At 33.1% G+C, this 21,599-nt stretch overlaps 1 protein-coding gene across 1 annotated transcript in view; it reads right to left on the bottom strand.

The window, feature by feature from the left end:
* Window positions 1-21,599, bottom strand: part of LOC124101147 (zona pellucida-binding protein 1) — a gene marked incomplete at its 5' end in the record, with an annotated part of 74,378 nt that overhangs the window by 34,320 nt on the left and 18,459 nt on the right. The window contains one exon of the mRNA XM_058583287.1: window positions 11,605-11,782. Coding sequence (XP_058439270.1) covers window positions 11,605-11,782 — 178 coding nt within the window. The remainder of the gene's footprint in view (window positions 1-11,604; window positions 11,783-21,599) is intronic.

The raw sequence follows: 21,599 nt of genomic DNA, 5'->3' as shown, positions 1-21,599 counted from the left end.
AAAACAACAATGAAAATCAGCAGAGGGAGGTACTACACGAAAGGAAAAACTAATCAAAGAGGAAAACCAAGTCAAGTTAAATAAAAAAATAAACAAATATGGCTGGAATTACAAACCATGTCTCAATAATAACCCTAAATGTTAATGGCTTAAACTCACCAATCAAAAGATAGTCTAGCAGATTGGATTAAAAAAAGACCCAACAATATGCTGCCTCCAGGAGACTCATCTCATAAGAAAAGATATACACAGAATTAAGGTGAAAAGTTGGGAAAAATCATACCACTCACATGGACTGTGGAAACAAGCAGGGGTTTCCATCCTCATATCAAATAAAGTAGACTTCAAGCCAAAATTAATCAAAAGGGATAAAAATGGACATTACATACAGCTCAAGGGAACCATACACCAACAAGACATATAATTCTAAATATATATGACCCAAACAATGGTGCAGCTATGTTTATCAAACAAACTCTTCTCAAGTTCAAGAGTCAAATTGACCACAACACAATACTCTTGGGTGACTGTAACACACTTCTCTCACCATTGGATAGATCTTCCAAACAAAAGTTGAATAAAGAATCTATACACCTCAATAATATAATCAATAAACTTAGACTTAACTGAGATATACAGAATATTTCAACCTGCATCAAGCAGATACACTTTCTTCTTAGCAGCACATGGATCCTTCTCACAATAGACCATATATTATGCCATAAAACAACTCTTAGCAAATACAAAAAAGTATAGATACTACTATGCATTTTATCAGATTATAATGGAATGAAATTGGAAATCATCGACAAAATAAAAAATAAAAATTCCTCCATCACCTGGAGGCTAAACAATATGCTACTCAATGAACAATGGGTTGCAGAAGACATCAAGGAGGAGAGTAAAAAATTCTTAGAGGTAAATGAGAACATAGACACACATATCGAAATCTCTGGGACACTATGAAAGTAGTACTAAGAGGAAAATTCATTGCATGGAGTTCATTCCTTAAAAGATAAAAAATGTCAACAAACAAATGACCTCACACTACCTCTCTCAAAGCCCTAGAAAAAGAAGAACAAATCAGCAGCAAAAGCAGTAAAAGGCAAGAAATAATTAAAATCAGAAATGAAATCAATGAAATCGAAACAAAAGAAATAATTGAAAAAAACTGACAAAACAAAAGTTGGTTCTTTGAAAAAATAAACAAAGTAGACCTACCCTTAGCCAGGCTAATAAAGAGAAGGAGAAAGAGGACTCAAATTATCAGCATATATTATGAAAAAGGTAATATCACAACAAACACTACAGAAATACAGAGGAAAATTAGAAATTATTTTGAAATCTTATACTCCAATAAAAGAGAAGACATTGAAGGCATCGACAAATTTCTTTAGTCATAGGATTTGCCCAGATTGAGTCATGAAGATATACACAATTTAAGCAGACCAATATCAAGTGAGGAAATAGAAGATGCCATCAGAAGCTTACCAACCAAGAAAAGCCCAGGACCAGACGGATATATAGCCGAGTTTTACAAGACCTTTAAAGAAGAACTAATACCAATACTCTACAATTTATTTCAGGAAATAGAGAAAGAGGGAGTATTTCCAAACTCATTCTATGAGGCCAATATCACCCTGATTCCAAAACCAGGCAGACACATCAAAGAAAGAAAACTTCAGATCAATATCTCCAATGAACATAGATGCAAAAATTCTCAATAAATTCTGGCAAATTGAATACAAAAACATATCAAAAAGATTTTGCACCATGATCAAGTGGGATTTATCCCAGGGATGCAAGGTTGGTTCAACATATGGAAATCAAAAAGTGTAATTTATCACATCAATAGACTTAAAGAATCATAAGATCATCTCAAGAGATGCAGAAAAAGCATTTGACAAAATACAGCACCCCTTTATGTTCAAAACACTAGAAAAACTAGGGATAACAGGAACATATCTCAAAATCGTAAAGGCTATCTACAATAAGCTTCAGGCCAACATCATTCTAAATGGAGAAAAACTGAAGGCATTCTCTCTAAAAACTGGAACAAGACAGGGATGCCCTCTTTCATCACTTCTATTCAACATAGTTCTTGTAACTTTGGCCACAGCAATTAGACAGCCAGAAGAAATAAAAGGGCTATGTACAGGAAAAGAAGAACTTAAGTTAGCACTATTTGCTGACTATATGATTCTATACCTAGAAGACCCAAAAAACTCTACCATAAAACTTCCAGAACTAGTAAATGAATTCAGCAAGATATAAAACCAACACCCATAAATCAAAGGCATTTCTGTATATCAATGACAAATCCTCTGAAAAGGAAATGAGGGAAACTACCCCATTCACAATAACCTCAAAAAAAGACACTTGGGAATCAACTTAATTAAAGAGGTAAAAGATCTATACAATGAAAACTACAGAACCCTAAAGAGAGAAATAGAAGAAGATCTTAGAAGATGGAAAAATATACCCTGTTCATGGATAGGCAGAACTAACATCATCAAAATGGCGATATTACCAAAAGTTCTCTATAGGTTTAATGCAATGCCAATCAAAATCCCAATGGCATTTCTTGTAGAAATAGAGAAAGCAATCATGAAATTCATATGGAAAAATAAAAGACCCAGAATAGCAAAAACAATGCTAAGCAAGAAGTGTGAATCAGGCGGTATAGCGATACCAGACTTCAAACTATACTACAGAGCAATAGTAACAAAAACAGCATGGTACTGGTACCAAAACAGGCGTGTGGACCAATGGTACAGAATAGAGGACACAGAAACCAATCCACAAAACTACAACTATCTTATATTTGATAAAGGGGCTAAAAGCATGCAATGGAGGAAGGATAGCATCTTCAACAAATGGTGCTGGGAAAACTGGAAATCCTTATGCAACAAAATGAAACTGAATCCCTTTCTCTCGCCATGCACAAAAGTGAATTCAAAATGGATCAAGGAGCTTGATATCAAATCAGAGACGCGCCGTCTGATAGAAGAAAAAGTTGGCTACGATCTACATTCGGTGGGGTCGGGCTCCAAATTCCTCAATAGGACACCCATAGCACAAAAGTTAATAACTAGAATCAACAAATGGGACTTACTCAAACTAAAAAGTTTTTTCTCAGCAAAAGAAACAATAAGAGAGGTAAATAGGGAGCCTACATCCTGGGAACAAATCTTTACTCCTCATACTTCAGATAGAGCCCTAATATCCAGAGTATACAAAGAACTCAAAAAATTAGACAATAAGAGAACAAACAACCCAATCAACAAATGGGCCAAGGACCTGAACAGACACTTCTCAGAGGAGGACATACAGTCAATCAACAAGTACATGAAAAAATGCTCAACATCTCTAGCTGTCAGAGAAATGCAAATCAAAACCACCCTAAGATACCATCTCACTCCAGTAAGATTGGCAGCCATTAGGAAGTCAAACAACAACAAGTGCTGGCGAGGATGTGGGGAAAAGGGTACACTTGTACATTGCTGGTGGGACTGCAGATTGGTGCAGCCAATTTGGAAAGCAGTATGGAGATTTCTTGGAAAGCTGGGAATGGAGCCACCATTTGACCCAGCTATTCCCCTTCTTGGTCTATTCCCTAAAGACCTAAAAAGAGCATGCTACAGGGACACTGCTACATCGATGTTCATAGCAGCACAGTTCACAATAGCAAGACTGTGGAACCAACCTAGATGCCCTTCAATAGATGAATGGATAAAAAAAATGTGGCATTTATACACAATGGAGTATTACTCTGCATTAAAAAATGACAAAATCATAGAATTTACAGGGAAATGGATGGCATTAGAGCAGATTATGCTAAGTGAAGCTAGCCAATCCCTAAAAAACAAATGCCAAATGTCTTCTTTGATATAAGGAAAGTAACTAAGAACAGAGTAGGGACGAAGAACAGGAGAAGAAGATTAACATTTAACAGGGATGAGAGGTGGGAGGGAAAGGGAGAGAGAAGGGAAATTGCACGGTAATGGAAGGAGACCCTCAGGGTTATACAGTGGAGGGGGTAGAGAGAGAGGAGGGGAGGGGAGGGGAGAGGTGGGGAGGGGGGAGGGTGGATGATGGGAAAGGCAGCGGAGCACAACAGACACTAGTATGGCAATTTGTAAATCAATGGATGTGTAACTGATGTGAATCCGCAATCTGTGTATGGGGTGAAGGTGGGAGTTCATAACCCACTAGAATCAAAGTGTGGAATATGATATGTCAAGAAATTTGTAATGTTTTGAACAACCCACAATAAAAAATCAAAACCAGGCAGACACATCAAAGAAAGAAAACTTCAGATCAATATCTCCAATGAACATAGATGCAAAAATTCTCAATAAATTCTGGCAAATTGAATACAAAAACATATCAAAAAGATTTTGCACCATGATCAAGTGGGATTTATCCCAGGGATGCAAGGTTGGTTCAACATATGGAAATCAAAAAGTGTAATTTATCACATCAATAGACTTAAAGAATCATAAGATCATCTCAAGAGATGCAGAAAAAGCATTTGACAAAATACAGCACCCCTTTATGTTCAAAACACTAGAAAAACTAGGGATAACAGGAACATATCTCAAAATCGTAAAGGCTATCTACAATAAGCTTCAGGCCAACATCATTCTAAATGGAGAAAAACTGAAGGCATTCTCTCTAAAAACTGGAACAAGACAGGGATGCCCTCTTTCATCACTTCTATTCAACATAGTTCTTGTAACTTTGGCCACAGCAATTAGACAGCCAGAAGAAATAAAAGGGCTATGTACAGGAAAAGAAGAACTTAAGTTAGCACTATTTGCTGACTATATGATTCTATACCTAGAAGACCCAAAAAACTCTACCATAAAACTTCCAGAACTAGTAAATGAATTCAGCAAGATATAAAACCAACACCCATAAATCAAAGGCATTTCTGTATATCAATGACAAATCCTCTGAAAAGGAAATGAGGGAAACTACCCCATTCACAATAACCTCAAAAAAAGACACTTGGGAATCAACTTAATTAAAGAGGTAAAAGATCTATACAATGAAAACTATAGAACCCTAAAGAGAGAAATCAAAGATGACCTTAGAAGATGGAAAGATCTACCTTGCTCTTGGATAGGCAGAATAAATATTATCAAAATAACCACACTGCCAAAATCACTATACAGACTTAATGCAATTCTGATCAAAATCCCAATGGCATTCCCCATAGAAATAGTAAAAGCAATCAAGAAATTCATCTGAAAAATAAGAGACCCAAAATAGTTAAAGCAATCCTTAGCAGGAAGAGTGAAGTAGGTGGCATCGCTATACCAGACCTTAAACTATACTACTTAGTAATAGTAACAAAAACAGCATGGTATTGACATCAAAACAGACTGGTAGACCAATAGTACAGAATAGAGGACACATAGACTAACCCACAAAATTACAATTATCTTATATATAGACAAAGGTGCCGAAAACATACACTGGAGAAAAGATAGCATCTTCAAGAAATGGTGCTGGGAAAACTGGAAATTTATATGCAACAAAATGAAATTAAATCCTATCTCTCACTATGCACAAAATTTAACTCAATATGAACCAAGGACCTAGGAATTAAACCAGAGACTATGCATAGAAGAAAAAGTAAGCCCTAATCGTCATCACGTGGGATTAGGTCCCAAGTTCCTTAATAACACTCCTACAGCACAAGAATTAAAACCAAGAATTAATAAATGGGATGGACTCAAACTAAAAATTTTCTTCTCAGCCAAAAAAAATCTATGAAATGAATAGAGAGCCTACATTTTGGGAGCAAATTTTTATCCCTCACAAATCAAATACAGCACTAATCTCTAGGTTATATAAAAACTCAAAAATCTAAACACCAAAAAAACAAATAACTCAATCAATAAATGGGCCAAGGACCTGAACAGACACTTCTCAGAAGAGGATATACAATCAATCAACAAATATATGAAAAAATGTTCATCATCTCTAGCAATTAGAGAAATGCAAATCAAAACTACTCTAAGATATCATCTCACTCCAGTCAGAATGGCAGCTATTATGAAGACAAAACAACAGTAAGTGTTGGCGAGGATGTGGGGAAAAGGTACACTCATGCATTGCTGGTGGGACTGCAAGTTGGTGCAACCAATATGGAAAGCAGTATGAAGATTCCTTGGAAAACTGGGAATGGAACCATCATTTGACCCAGCTAATCCTCTCCTCGGACTATACCCAAAGGACTTAAAAACAGCATACTACAGGGACACAGCCACATCAATGTTTATAGCAGCACAATTCATAATAGCTAAACTGTGGAGCCATCCTAGATGCCCTTCAGTGGATGAATGGATAAAAAATGTGACATATATACAATTTTACTCCACAATAAAAGAGAATAAAATCATGGCATTTGCAGGTAAATGGATGGCATTGGAGAAGATAACGCTAAGTGAAGTTAGCCAATCACCAAAAAACAAATGCTGAATGTCTTCTCTGATATAAGATGACTTACTCATAGTGGGGTAGGGAGGGAGAGGAATGGAGGAATAGATGAATTCTAGATAGGGAAGAGGGGTGGAAGGGAAAGGGAGGGGGCAGGGAAATAGCAAGGATGGTGAAAGGTGATGGACATCATTATCCAAAGAACATGTATGAATACACGAATTGGGTGTGAACTTAGTTTATATACAAACAGAAATATGAACAATTGTGATATATTTGTGCAATAAGAATTATAATGCAAAAATAAGTACATGTAAAAGACAGGAATTGGCATGAACATTCTCTATATACAAAGATATGAAAAATTGTGCTGTATATGTGTAATAAGAATTGTAATGCATTTGCTGTCGTGCATTTAAAAAAATCAATTAAAAATTCATTTCGAATCTCATGAGACTCTAAGTAGCCAGAATAATCTTAACAAAGAACAAGTTAGAGGACTCCCACATCTTGGTTTCAAAATTTACTACAATGCTACATTGATTGAGACAGTGTAAAGATGGGGACATATAAACCACTGTAACAGAATAGAGAGCTCAAATCAAACCATTCACATAATTTCAACTGATTTTTAACAAAGAGGCTATGGGTAAAATGTAACCTTTTCAACAAATGGTGCTGCAATAAATTGGATATACATATGCAAATTAGTTATGTTGTACCCTTACCTATATCAGACATACAAATTAACTCAAAATGAATAACATACCTAGAGTTTTAAGGCTCAAGCTTTAAAACTTTTGGCATAAGAACAAAGTTTCATGACATTAGATTTGACATTAACTTCTTGGGTCTGACACCAAAAGAATAGGAAATAAAAGAAAAAATACATTGGACTTCAACAATATTTACAACTCAGTGAATTTCAGTGTTTAAGGTATAATCAAGAGAGTTGAAAAAAACAAAGTATGAGAGAAAATATTTGCAAAAGATATATTTGATAGGGCATTATGTCAAACTCATGTAACTCAAAATAAAAGTAAAGACACTTAATTTAAAACCAGAAAAAAAGATTTCAATAGAAATTTCTCCAAAAGATATATAGAAATGTAAAATAAGAACATATAAGACTGCTCAGTATTTATCAATCATTATGGAAATATAAATAAATATCACAATGGATAACACATCCCATTCATTAGGATAATTTTAAATACAAACAATAACAAAGTGTTTGTAAGGAGATGGAAAAAAATGGAACTGTTGTGCATTACTCATGATAATATAAAAAAGTGCAGCCACTGTGAAGAATTTGGCTTCTCCTAAAACTACCATTGGATCCAGTAACTTCACTTTTAGATATCAAGGCAAAGATGTGTACAAGTAGGTACTGGGACAGAAAACTGTATACCATATTTCATCACAGCATTATTCACAAGAGCCAAAAGATGGATATGACTCAAATATCCATCATCAACAGATGAATGGATAAACAAACTGTGGCATATACATGTTGAATCTTAAAAGGAATTCATTTCAAATGCATTCTACCACATGGATGAATCCTGAAAGTATTTTAACTGAAACAAGCCAGATTCATAGGACTACAAGATTCCATTTATCAGTTACCTAGAGTAAAAAATTGAAAAGGACAGAAAATAGAATAACTATTAGCAGTAGGTGAGAAAACAGTGAATCTAGTTACTACTTAACTCAATCAGAGTTTGTTTCTGGGATGTGAGAACATTCTTAAATTGATGGTGATGATGGGTGCATAATTTTATGAATGTACTTTATACCTCTGAATTTTACACTTGATTAAAATGGTGTATTTCGTTGGTATGACCTCAACCTCTATGTATAACTGCAAAGCTCTAATTTAAAAAACATACTAAAAAATGTATATTAAATGTTTTCCTTCCCAAGAGTAAAAAAGGAGCAGCACTCCTTGAGATACATCTGAGGAAAGGGTTTGGGCAGGATAATTAGAATACAGACCTGGAACATCATACAGTGCCATAAAATAAGAAAGTGATCAAGAAATAAAAGCACACTGAGTAAATATACAATCTCACTTCAGGGAATGTGCAGTGGCAAAACTTGGATAATTTGAATAATATAATAAATAATTATAGCAATGGATTACAACAAAAGAATACATTCATAAGCTTATATTGATAAATAAAAATAAACTAGAGAGAAGATAGCTGTCCCTTAGAGAATTACATTCAATAAACATGTAATGATGAACATAAAAAATGGTTGCTATACTTGGATCAGCAGTACTTCTCAAAGGTTCATGTGCTCAAAGACTGGTCCCCAGTCTGTGGTGCTGCTGGGAGATGGTGGAACTTTTGAGAAGTAGGGCTAGTGGGATATATTTAGGTCATTTGAAGTATGCCCTTTCGGGATACATTGGGATACTGGCCCCTTCCTGTCTCTCAGGCTTTGTAATATCTATGAAGTGAATAGGCCTCTTCTGCCCTGAGCTCTTGACACAATGTACTACACATCACTAAAGCCAACCAACTATGGAGTGACACCTCCAAAACTGTGAGCCAGAATAAACCTTTCCTCTTTATCAGTTGATTATCTCAGGTATTTTGTGACAGTGATGGAAAATGGACGAATAATCACCATTAGGGCAAATAAAACATAAACAATTATCATAAGAAGGAAATGTCACTGGATGCTAAAATTAGTGGACAAAGTGTGATGAATATGCATATGTTTTTATATCTCAAAGACTTTCCCAATGATAAATTAATTTTAAAAAAGGGATAAAAATGAAAAAAAATTGGAAGATATGACCTTAACTCATCAAAGTGAACATCATAAGTAATAAGATGTTTAAATAACACATATCTCTTGAAATGACATTTGGAAAGGGACATATCATCATTTGTGAAGTATTATTGCCCAAAATGCATAAATTTGAACCTAATCATGAGAAAACTAGATTCAAATTGGGATACATCTTACAAAATAAGTCTCCTTGTGTCAAGGTCATGAAAAGCAGAAACTCCAATTGATTATAGAGATGCAAGCAATGTAAATATCATATCTTATATTGAATCTTGGTCCTCAAAGGACATTATTAGGAATACTGGCAAAATATGAATAATTTCTATAGTCTAATCAGTTGTACTATATTAATGTTAATACCCTAATTTAATAATAATAATAATAATAATAATAATAATAATGTTATTAAGGTGTTAAAATCAAGACACGTGTAATGAAGGGTATATAGGAATTCTCTTTACAACTTTTGCAATTTTTCTTAATTTAAAAATGATTTAAAAATAGAAAGTTTGAGAATATCAGGTACCTAAATATAAAGCTAAGTAAAATATCTATAAGACCTCTATAAATATAGTATTTTAATTGAGGTAAGTTTAAATGAAAATGTATAAACACATACACACAGATACACACACACACACAAACACACACCACACGCACATATAGGACACAAAATGGAAATACAGCATAATCTCCTGCTCCTTTAATTTTTGAGAGAAGTCTTTCTTGACAATCTAATTAATGAAGCACTAACCTCAACCTAGTTACTCTCCAGAGTGGTTTTTCCCCATTTGAACTCCTAGCATGATCCATTTTTCACCCTTATTTGCCCTCTTCCATTGTACCTGCTTAAAATAAAGTTAAACATAAATTCTTATTTTCAGATATTCTTTCGTCATTTGGAATTAGTCTTTTGTAAAGTACTTATTCAAATTGTTTGCCCTTTATTTTGGTTTTGTGTTTTTAAAAATATTCTTAATATGTTATGGGTACTAATTTTGGGGGAGTCAAATCCATTATGATTTTTTTTACCATTCTCTGGGATTATCTTTTTTTCCATATGTTTTAATAATTTCTTAATATTGTATAGATTTTTAAATTTTATGATAGTATAATAGAGGAAAGGGGGTAAGGGAGGAGAAGAGGAAGTGAGGAAGTGCTCAGGAGTGATACTGGCCAAACTATATTATTATACTGTGTGTATGTATCAATACATAACAACAAGTCACACCATTATGTAAAGCTGTAATGTACCAACAAAATAATGTAGAAATAAAATAAAATTTAAAAAAATCAAAATTCCTCATGAGATATAAATATTTTAATAATTTTAATTTAGCATTAAAGTCTTTACTGAAAACAAATAGAAATGCATATAAATAGAGAGCTAAACTACTATGTTCCACTTTCATTCCTTGTTATTTCTAGCCTTTTCTTTATCCTTATCTGTGCTACACTGATACACAATACCACTGTTGTCAAAATAGTTACAAAGTTTCCATCTGGAAGTAATTTATTTATTAAATTTGTATTGTATTTTCTAAAACAATTTTAATACATTTTGTCAAATTCCATATAGTTAAACAAAAACAATAGAAGAAAAAAGTAATAAAGCAAAATCTAACCAAACAAAAGTAAAAAGAACACTTGGTGCTCCATTATATGAAAAGATTTTTAATCTAACTTGGATAAACAGGAGAACAAATTTAAAAAGATGAAAAAAAAAGGTACTGACTTAGCAATATTAATAATAGGAAGATTTTAAGACTAGAAATTAACTGACCCATTCAATTCTTGATAACAAAAATGCAAATTCTTTTAATACAAAGGCAACCACTTTTGTAGAATTCCTCTATAATAAAGATGAAGACAGATGAATGTCAGAGAGTGACTAAGAACCTTTAGTGCTAGTATCAAAAGTCAGAAAAAATTATAATAAAATAATTCAAATACTTATTTCTAAAAGGAAAAAAAACCCACAAAATTCCCTACCTACTCTAGACTACACAAAATTAAACTCACTGATAGCAGTTTCTAAGATATATCATTTGGTTATATCTAGGGTAAATAACTCTAAAGTAACTTATAACTATTATCTTTGTTTCTTCCCAGATAACTGCCTAAAGCCATTGAACCTTTGCTGTCATAGTAATACCAAGGTCAAAATGAAGCCGCTTTTTCCCTTTACATCTTAGATTCACACAGCCTCCTCAAACATACTACCTTGAATAATTTAAAAAAATATACAGCTGACAATAAAAAAAAAAAACTGATAGACATTCACTTAGGCATAATGAAATAAGTGAATTTTTATCAATATACAACATGAAATCATAGTTCATTACATACCACAGCATTCAGGACATTTTGGATGCTTCAGGGTATTCATTCCATACCCTGGAAAGCAGCGATTGATCCAAACCATTTGGAGAGTACCTTCAATGTAGTATATTTCAGGCAATGGATCTGAACGTCTGCCTAGAACTTCTACTTGTTGACTGAAAAATCTCTCTATGAGATTTTTAGCCTAAAATAAAAATAAAATATGAAAAAATATTAGTCAAAAATAAATGTAATTTTAGAACAGAGAAGACAGAAGGCAGGATAAAACAGCCTCGGGTGTTTATTTTATCTTGCACTCATAGGATATGAATACAATAATAACACATGTAAAACTAAAAAGATGTCACCTATATGCCTCCAATATTTCCAAAGGTACTTTCTTAAATAACACAAAGAGACCATTTGAATATATAATCAAACATTTTGTTCTCTTTGAATTTTTAGTAGCACATAGAAAACATCAGAGAAAAATCAAGATAGTGGCTTGAAATTGAATGTTTTCTATGAAATTAAACATAAAGGAATATATTTTAAGAATCATTAAGAAGCATATTCTCTGGCACCCCCTTCACTCTTTTCAAAAAGAAAATTAGGTTTAAAAACAAGAGAAAATACAACACTTATTACAATCTTTAGGTCTGCATCTAAAAAATAAGTTTATAAAATACTTAGGAGATCATTCTGTTCTATAATTACCTTTATGTTTGTAATATATTCTAGCTTAACTCATAAATCAAAAACAAGATTATACTTTTCTATGAGTGATAAGATCTGTACAAAAAAACATGAAGCATGGTTATGATTCAAACCCTCTATAGTTAGTTCTCCTCCATTCTGCCACACTAACTTTCACCCACAGTCCAGTCAGAAGCACAGAGAACAGGTTCATCTATAACCACTAGTGGTACACTTCAACTTTTCTGAGTTCTTTAAATATTTTGTAAAGTACATACTTCCATGAAAACTTCTATAATAACAAATAGATTTTCAACATACTAAACTGATTGTAAATATACAAGTCTTTTCTATTACTTCATAGCTTTTCACTGTTTAAATGTTATTTTTGTTATTCTGATAATATGGGGGAAATCCATTGATTTTTACTTGATCAAACACAAATTTTATTTAAATACATACTTAAGAATAGATGTGAATGCTTATTTAACTAATTATATTTAAATGTGAAAATACAATTTGTAAGTTTCATAGAGACACATTCATAAATCATTCAGCTTCCTAAAATCCTACACAAAAAAGAAAAAGAAAAAAATTAAAGAAAAAAGAAACATCAATGAACTGCTAGGTGTGGTAGTGCAAGTCTGAAATTCCAGTATAACAGCAACTCAGGAGGCTGAGGCAGAAAGATCACAAGTTCAAGGCCAGCCTCTGCAACTTAGCAAGACCCTCAGAAACTTAAAAAGGACCTACCAAAAATTTTTAAAATAAGAAGGACTAGGGATGTAGTTCAGTGATAAAGCAATCCTATATTCAAGTCCCAGTACCAAAAGCAAAATAAAGCAATGATCTTAGAATTGAGAAAATCTGGTAGATAAAAATATAAGAGTATTGTTCCTTATTTTCCCTCTAAAAGGAAGAGGAGGATAGATCTCCCAATATAAATGAAAAGAAGGTCATAAATTTTGTAAATAACTAACTTAACATTTTTATATTGAGTAGGGTTAATAATTAGGACCTGAAATTATTAGGACATAGGGTTAGCAAGCAGTACAGCTGAAGAAGTCTATGAGTTGGATAAGGATTCCAAATGTAAAAGTAAACTTACTAAACCAATCTGGATGATTTAAGAACATAATTATAAAAACAATCTCAATAAACTAGTAATCTTGTTTAAGTGATAATGAATATGACTAAATAAACAAGAGATTTACTAGTCCACTCTATTCCTCTTGCTACCCCCAAGAAACTTTATAGAAACATATATAAAAAGAATATGTTCTACAACAACTGGTCAATGATCACAGGACTGAAAAAGCAACTGCTGCTATTTCAAAAGTGAGCAGTAGTTAAAACATGTGCTTTTGTATGGAGAAGTTGAACAACTAATATTAAATACCATAATCTTCCACTGGCCATGCCAAGTATAGACAGTAAATAAAATTAACTAGAAAGGTTTCAGTATTTACTCTAGTTTTGTCAAATCAACTTAGAAGACAACTACCTAGTTCTGGGTAGGGAACAAATTATACATTATACAAGATCAGAGTCTAACTTGAGTTATAATTCCACTGAGTGAGAATTAATATACACAAGATTTACAAATATTAAACCTATATAGGAGTCCTTTAAACACCTTTGCGTAATTCCTGTATTTGGGAATTCCTGGGAAAAAATGATTATATATCTCCAAGTGTGATTAGAATTAATACTAAAAAGTAAAAAGAAGAGGAAGCTTAAAGGTGTCTTGTAAGAATAAAAAAGACATGTAAATTTTCATAAAATAAAATAAATGACCTTGATTCTCAGGAAATGAATGAGAGGTAATATGTCCAGATATAAAATGTCTCAATGGAGAACTGCAGAAAACAATTATAAAAACTCAAAATTGTCTCTTTCATGTTAGAAACATCAGAACAGGGATAATGTGCTCAATTATGAGTGGATCAGGCAGAGATCTATGAGACAGAGGTAAGTTTAAAAGCCGAACCAAAGATTTGATGAAGAAAATAAAGGGTTATAAAACAACTTTAATTTTATGAAAGTTAAAATCTACTCCTATCAAGTATAATAAGTACTACAGGATTTGAGGAAAGAAAACTTCCACATTGTAATGTGGGGACTACAAAATCCTGAAGCGAAAAACAGAATCCAATCTTTACCAATGGATGCCACTGAAGTGGTGGTTGTTGCACATGAACTGAAACTTGCATTTTAAAAAAAGGCACTTAAGAATAAAAATTAAAGAAAATTTATTATTTATATTTTGTAATGATTAGATATCTAAGCTGATGTATTAACATTTTTTAGTAATATATTGCTCATCAAAATAGATAAGGAGTGAACATGGAGAAAAATATTTTAAAATACAGGAAGGTACTTCCATTTCTAACTAGGTGGTATACCATGTATTTTGAGAAATCTTTGTGCTAAAAATGACCTATTTGAACACAACAGAACAATCTTGTGTAGACATATTTCTACAAAGAAATAGAAAGAGGAAAGATAGAAGATAAGAAGGCAGGAAGGGAAAAAGAAAGGGAGGGAGGTAGGGAAAAAGAAGTAGAAAGCAAGATAAAGAGGAAGAAAAAGACTTAAGAGCTATAAATGAGAAGAAAACTACAATCCTAATTAGTAGCTGTGTCCCTAATTCATTTGATGTCAATCTCAGTATTCCAAGGTGTTACAATTTTATCAGCCTAAAGAAAAACGGAGAAAAGCCTTAAGCCTGTAAAAAGAGAGTAAGACTCTAAGTAAAACAGTGGACATGGAAATTTTTTCAGTTACAAAATTGGGCGGGGGGGGAGAGGAAAGCTTCTCGGTGTCAGCTGGGGTGTAGGATGGTGAAGGAGGAGGTGGGGGAAAGGTGAAAAATAGAGGGATAAGGGAACCAAAAACACCTCTGTAAATTCCTACATAATTGTCTGCTTTCAAGTAGATTTGAAGTTTTTCTAACAGAAATTGTAGGCCAAAAAATTTACATAAAAATTGCCTTTGCTTGAGAACAACCCTGGAGCACTAGGGGAAATAGGAACATGGACACTTGATGAAACTGTACAGAAATATACACATGCCTAGACCAAACCAGCTATCTAGCAATAAAAGTCTAATACTCATGACTTCATCCAAATGAATTATGAAGAACATTATAAAATGAAGAAATAATCAGAGACAACAAACAGCCAGATTAAAACAAGATAATGAAATATAAGTTTTATAAAAATGATGTAAAGCATGTTTTAAATATAGACATAAAAATGGAATAAAAACATGAAAAAGTAAAATTATACCATAAAAGAGAAAAAAGTACATATGAACAACAACAACAAAAAAAAAAAACCTGCCTGAACTACAAATAGTGAATGGAATGAAATTAAAAATTCAATGGACTAACTGGGTACAGTGGTACACACTTGTAATTCCAGCTCTAATGATCTCCCTTTTACTTTCATCACAGGGCAAAGTGAAAAGAAAAGGGAAGTACTAGGAAATAAAACTGAACAAATTATGTTATATACATGAATAATGAATATGTAACAACAAATGGCACTATATATACAATTATAATGCATCAAAATGATCTTAATAATGAATAAAAAATAAAAATTCTAAAATAATAAATTTACCTGAAGAAAATTCTTCAAAAAATTCAATGGACAGACTAAACAAAAGTAGGTCCAAATGAGCTAAAATAATAAAATGCAAGAAGTATGTGAAATTTTTTTCAGAATGCAAAACATAACTAGGAAAAAAACCATAGAAAAGTATAAGAGAGATGGAGAAATCAATAGACAATTCAAAATAAAAGATTAGAAATTCCAGAAAGGCAAATGGTGAAAAGGCAATTTAAAAAGGACTCTGGCTGAAATTCTTCTTGAACTGAGGAGAGCAATTTTTTTGCAGAAATAGGAAGCATGATAAATTCTAAAAGATAATGACTAGAAAACAAAGGACCTGAATGCAAGAAGGAAAGAAAAGCAAATAAACACATAAAATTGTGGTTTAATATAAGAAGTCAATGACCTACTGAAATAACTTTGATATTAAATAGAAAAAAATCAATAAAATAAAACTAAAATACTGGAAAACAACAATTAAAGAAGAAATCAGGTCACGAGTTAAAAAAGGCATTTAAATTCCTTGCATTTTTTAGGAGGATAAAATAAACTAACAGTACTACTGTCAAGTATATTTGTTAAAACAAAGCCAAACCATTTAAAGAGTAAAAAAGAAAAAAAAAAACCTGTAAAGCACAGAAAAATAAGGGAAAATTTTATTTTAGAGCCATACAAACAAAAATAGTTAACACAAAGAACAGAAAGCCACAGTAAATGATATGTAATAGAATGGTAAAAATCAGTCCACATGGAGCAATAAGTATGACTTATTGAGACCTTGTCTCTAAATAAAAAATAAAATGAAAGGCTCAGTGGTTAAGCACCCCAGGGTTCAATCCCCAGTACAAAAATAATAATAAAAAAAGAAAGAAAGGAAGCCAGCAAGTGGAGCCTGAAGATGGCAGAGGAGACGTAAGCAGAAACGTCCAATCCCTCCACAGTCCATTAAGGAAGTAGTGAAAGAACAGCTGACCAAGAGAGTCACAGTAATAGTACCTTAATAACCTTCCTTGGCTGCAGGGCAGGAGGTGATGCTTCTGCACCACAGGCCACCTACAGAGAGGTCACAATCACAAGTTCCAAGCTTAGCAAACAGCCACCAGGCTCTATGGTCCTTTAAAGAAAACACTATAGAGGAAAACAAGTGCATAGCATTCTATAGCAGTCAGAGAGATGGCCCTGAGCCCAGCATCCTGTGCTCCTGCACCCAACAGAAGGAGCCAGCAGACGCAATACAGCACCCCAGCACCCTCTGAGCAAGCAGTCTCAGGCCCCTGGGTTGATGTACAAGAACCGGGTGGTGAGAAATCCATAGCAACCAGTGATGAAGCTCCTGTGCCAGCACCTCTAGGAGGACCCCAAGCTAAAGATTAACTTGGTTTAATACTATAGCAATCAAAAGTTTAGTACTAGAGCAAAGATGATATATTGGTCAAGAAACAGAAGACAGTCCAGAAATATTACATATGCTCAGTTTATTGTGACAAAGTTGTGAAGGTTAAGTCAATGAGAAAAGAACAATTTTTCAACTAATGGTACTAAAGGAATCCGAAATTCACAGGAGAAAAATTAACCTCAACCCTTCTTTACAGCATACACAAACACTGACTGGTCTATGGCTCACAGAACTAAATACAAAAGCTTTACTTGGAACTAACATGGAAGAAAATCTTTTTTCCCCCTAAGAATTTTTCAGGTCTTTAATAAATTAATGTTCTGGATTGCTTAGGTTATAAGACTTTAAGGTATTCAGATCTGGTTATGTCCCAGAGGTAATAAAAGGTCTAATGCATGGTGTAGACTGCTACCTAGCAAAATTCAGAAACTATTAAGTAGTTCCTCATTTGAATGTTATCTGTCTTATCTCCTTTGTCATAAGGATCTGACTTCCTCTAAAATGAATGATTTAAAATAAGGTACTTAAAAATTCCATACCAAGTCATAATAGTTAACAAACACTATTCAAAAATGCCTTCTAATCCTCAGTTTCTCCTTCTGTAAGATGAAGGAATTGGATAAGTGTTAGTGCCACAGACCAGACCTTATCAGGAAGGAGTGAAATACTATAACCTCAACAGTGAGGAGGGTGAGAGGGGAACAGAGCTACTAATGTGATTAAGCAGTAGTAGGCAAGAGTAATGGCCTCAAAAGACCCAGTGTCTACAAGGAATCATCAAGACTTGAAAGTCTGTTTTTGTATTTTGATCTGACAAGTATGTACTTGCTATAAATTTATGTACAGAATTAAATATACCACTAATTAATTTATAAACCATAATAAATCCAGACAATCATTTCCTCTCACCTGCAGATCTTGCTTTGAAAAAGAAAAACATGTACATATGCAAATTTCAGCAATATCAGAAATTTCATTAAACCCAAGTAGAGTCATAATTCATTCTAGAATTCAATGATATGTTTGCAGAATCACTTAACTATAATCATAGACAACTACCATAACATCTTTGCAGGGCAAAATTATTGTTATTCACCAGTGAGAATAATTCAACTGCAGGCTCTGCAGCTTTGGTGAAGGCACTCAGCAAGTTCTTTTCACATAGAGCACCATTACAATTGTTTCTTCCTATTTTACACAGCAATTGTCTCAAAACCTGGTATCAAAATATTTACAAATCAAGTGAACAACAGATAAGCAAACAAAGACTGAGACCAGCAGTGCATAAACTTATGCAAAGAAGAAAGTGGCCCATTCACAAGCTGATAAAATTGAACTTTTTAAATACAAAATTTGTTGCTGGGGATTTCTGGAGTAAATCTCCCAGGTTCCTTGCCCACACAGTGCTAATGTCACTCATTTTCATGCTTGAACAGTGAAATTAGAGCAGCTAGCCTGTAATTCTCAAACACCATCCATAATAATACTGAATATGAATGGTATCAATTTCCCAGTTAAAAGACAGAGATTAGGCAGGTACAGTGATGCACACCTGTAATCCTAGTGGCTTAGGAGGCTGAGGCAGGAGGATTGCAAGTTCAAAGCCAGACTCAGCAAAAGTGAGATGCTGAGCAATTAAGTGAGACCCTGTTTCTAAATTTAAAACGTACAAAATACGGCTAGGGATATGGCTCAGTGGTCGAGTGCCTCTGAGTTCAACCACAATCCCCCTATCGACCAAAAGACAGAGATTAATATAATGGATCAGCATTGGAATGTTACTCAGCCTTAAAGAAGAATGAAATTATGGCATTTGATGGTAAATGGATGGACCTTGAGACTATCCTGCTAAGTGAAATAAGCCAAATCTAAAAAAACAAACGCTGAATGTTCTCTCTGATAGGTAGACACTAATGCAATAAGAGGGTGGGGAAGAAGGAAAAACAAAAGTTCATTGGATTAGATAAAGGGAAATGAAAGGAAGGGAAGGAGATGGGAATACAAAAGACAATAGAATGAATCAGACATAATTTTCCTATGTTCATATATAAATACATGATCAGGGAAACTCCACATCATGTACAACTACAAGAATGAGATCCTAATTAGAATAAATTATATTCTATGTATGTATAATATATCAAAATACATTCTACTGTCATGTGTATCTAAAAAGAATAACCAAAAATATATATTTCTTTAAAAACCCATAGTTGATTTAAAAAGAAAAGATCCAATCATATGCTCTTTGCAAGATCTCATAGGTAGGGACACTCACAGGCTGAATATATAAGGATGGGGGTGGGGAAAAGCCACACTAACAGAATCTCAAAACAAGCCAGAATATCCATTCTCCTATCTGAAAAAGCTGAATCTAAGCAAAAATTAATCATAATAAGATGTCATAAAAGCTAAGACAAAGAGGGCCATTTTATTCTGGTAAAGGGAATACAAAGAGAAGAAATAATGACAATGTACATGCAACAAATGTCAATGCACCTAATTACATTAAAAAATACTTCTTGACATTAAATCCTAGATATACCACAATACAATAATAGTGGGAAATTACAACAAACATCACCAACAGGCAGATCACCAAGACATAAAAATCAATAAAAATGAATCCAACTTAAGTAATACTATAAATCAAATGAACCAAAGAGATATCTATAAAATATTCCACCCCAAAACAGCTGAATTTATTCTGTTCTCAGCAGCTTATTGAAGCATCTTTAAAACAAACCATATTCTAGGTTACAATATTAAGTCTTAGCAAATACAAAAAAGAAAACTTATATAATTCCATGTATCACATTGGAAAGAAACTAGAACACCAAGAAAAATAACAGAAATCACACAAATTCATGGGGATTAAACAATATTTTAAATTAAGAATGAATCAAAGAAAAAATAAGGGAAGAAATCAAGAAATTCTTAGAAACAAATGAAGACAGAGATACAGCATATCAAAATTCCTGGGACTGTGTGAAAGAAATACTAAGAGGAAAACTGATTGCATTGAGTGCCTACACTAAAAGAAAATAAGATTCCAAAAATTAAACATCTTGCACATCAAAGTCTTAGAAAAGAAGAACAAACAAATTCCAAAATCAATGGAAGACCAGGAAATAATAAAAATCGGAGTTAAAATTAATGAAATTGAGAATTTAAACAACACAAGATCAACACAACAAAGAGTTGGTTCTTCCAAAAGACAAGTAATATTGATAAATCCTTAGCCAAACTAACCAAAGAAAGAGAGAAAAGACCCAAATCTACAATGTAATTAATCACTTAAACAGAAATAAGAACAAGAATCATATGATCATCTCAACAGATGCAGGAAAGGCCTTTGATAAAATACAGCAACCATTCATGTTAAAAAAAAAAAAACACTGGAGAAACTAGGGATAGAAGGAACTTATTTCAGCATTATAAAGGCAACACATGACAAACCCAAAGACAGTATCACACAAATGGAAATACATACTACAAACTTCCTAAAACATGTTCATGATCTGTATGCTGAAAATGCAAAATGCAAAATGCTAATACAAGATGTATTAGAAGACATAAGAGTCGTATCATGTTTGAAGGATGAAAAAAATCAATATGCATATGCAATAAGCCAAAATAGGTTTAATGTAATTCCTACTGAAATCCCAGAAAATATCTTTCAGGGAAATACAACCATTTTCAAAATGTATTATAGAGAAGTATTGACCCTGAAATAGCTAACTAGAACAGTGTTGACAAAACACATATACAGTGGAATGAGTAACTACCTGTTATTAAGACTTAGTATACAACTAGAAAGGAAATAGTTTATAGGAATATAAATTTTCAAAATGGTTTCTCATGATCTTCTGTATTTCAGAAGTGTCTGTGGTAACATCTCATTTCTTATCTCTAATTCTGTTTATTTTTAAAAACAATGACAAATTTCTGGACACAAATGATCTACCCCAATTGAACCAAAAAGATTCAGAAAACCTAAACAAACCAATATCCAGAAATGAAATTGAAACAGCAATTAAAAGCCTACCAACAACAAAAAGCCCAGGACCAGATGGATTCTTAGCTGAGTTCTATCAGACATTAAAGAAGAACTAACACACCAGTCTCCCTCAAATTATTCCATAAAATTGAAATTTCCCCTGAAATTAATTCTAAGAAGCTAGTATAACCCTGCTACACAAATCAGACAAAGATACATCTAGGACACATCTAGGAAACCAAACACCAATGCCCCTGATAAACATACATGCAAAAATCATCAACAAGATATTAGAAAACTGCATCTTAAAAAC

The sequence above is a fragment of the Marmota monax genome, unplaced genomic scaffold, assembly GCF_021218885.2.
Source record: "Marmota monax isolate L192 unplaced genomic scaffold, Marmota_monax_Labrador192_F-V1.1 WCK01_AAM20220418_F8-fsc00412, whole genome shotgun sequence".
Lineage (NCBI taxonomy): Eukaryota > Metazoa > Chordata > Mammalia > Rodentia > Sciuridae > Marmota > Marmota monax.
Note: the sequence above shows the minus strand (reverse complement) of the source record. Positions and strands in the feature narration are given on the sequence as shown.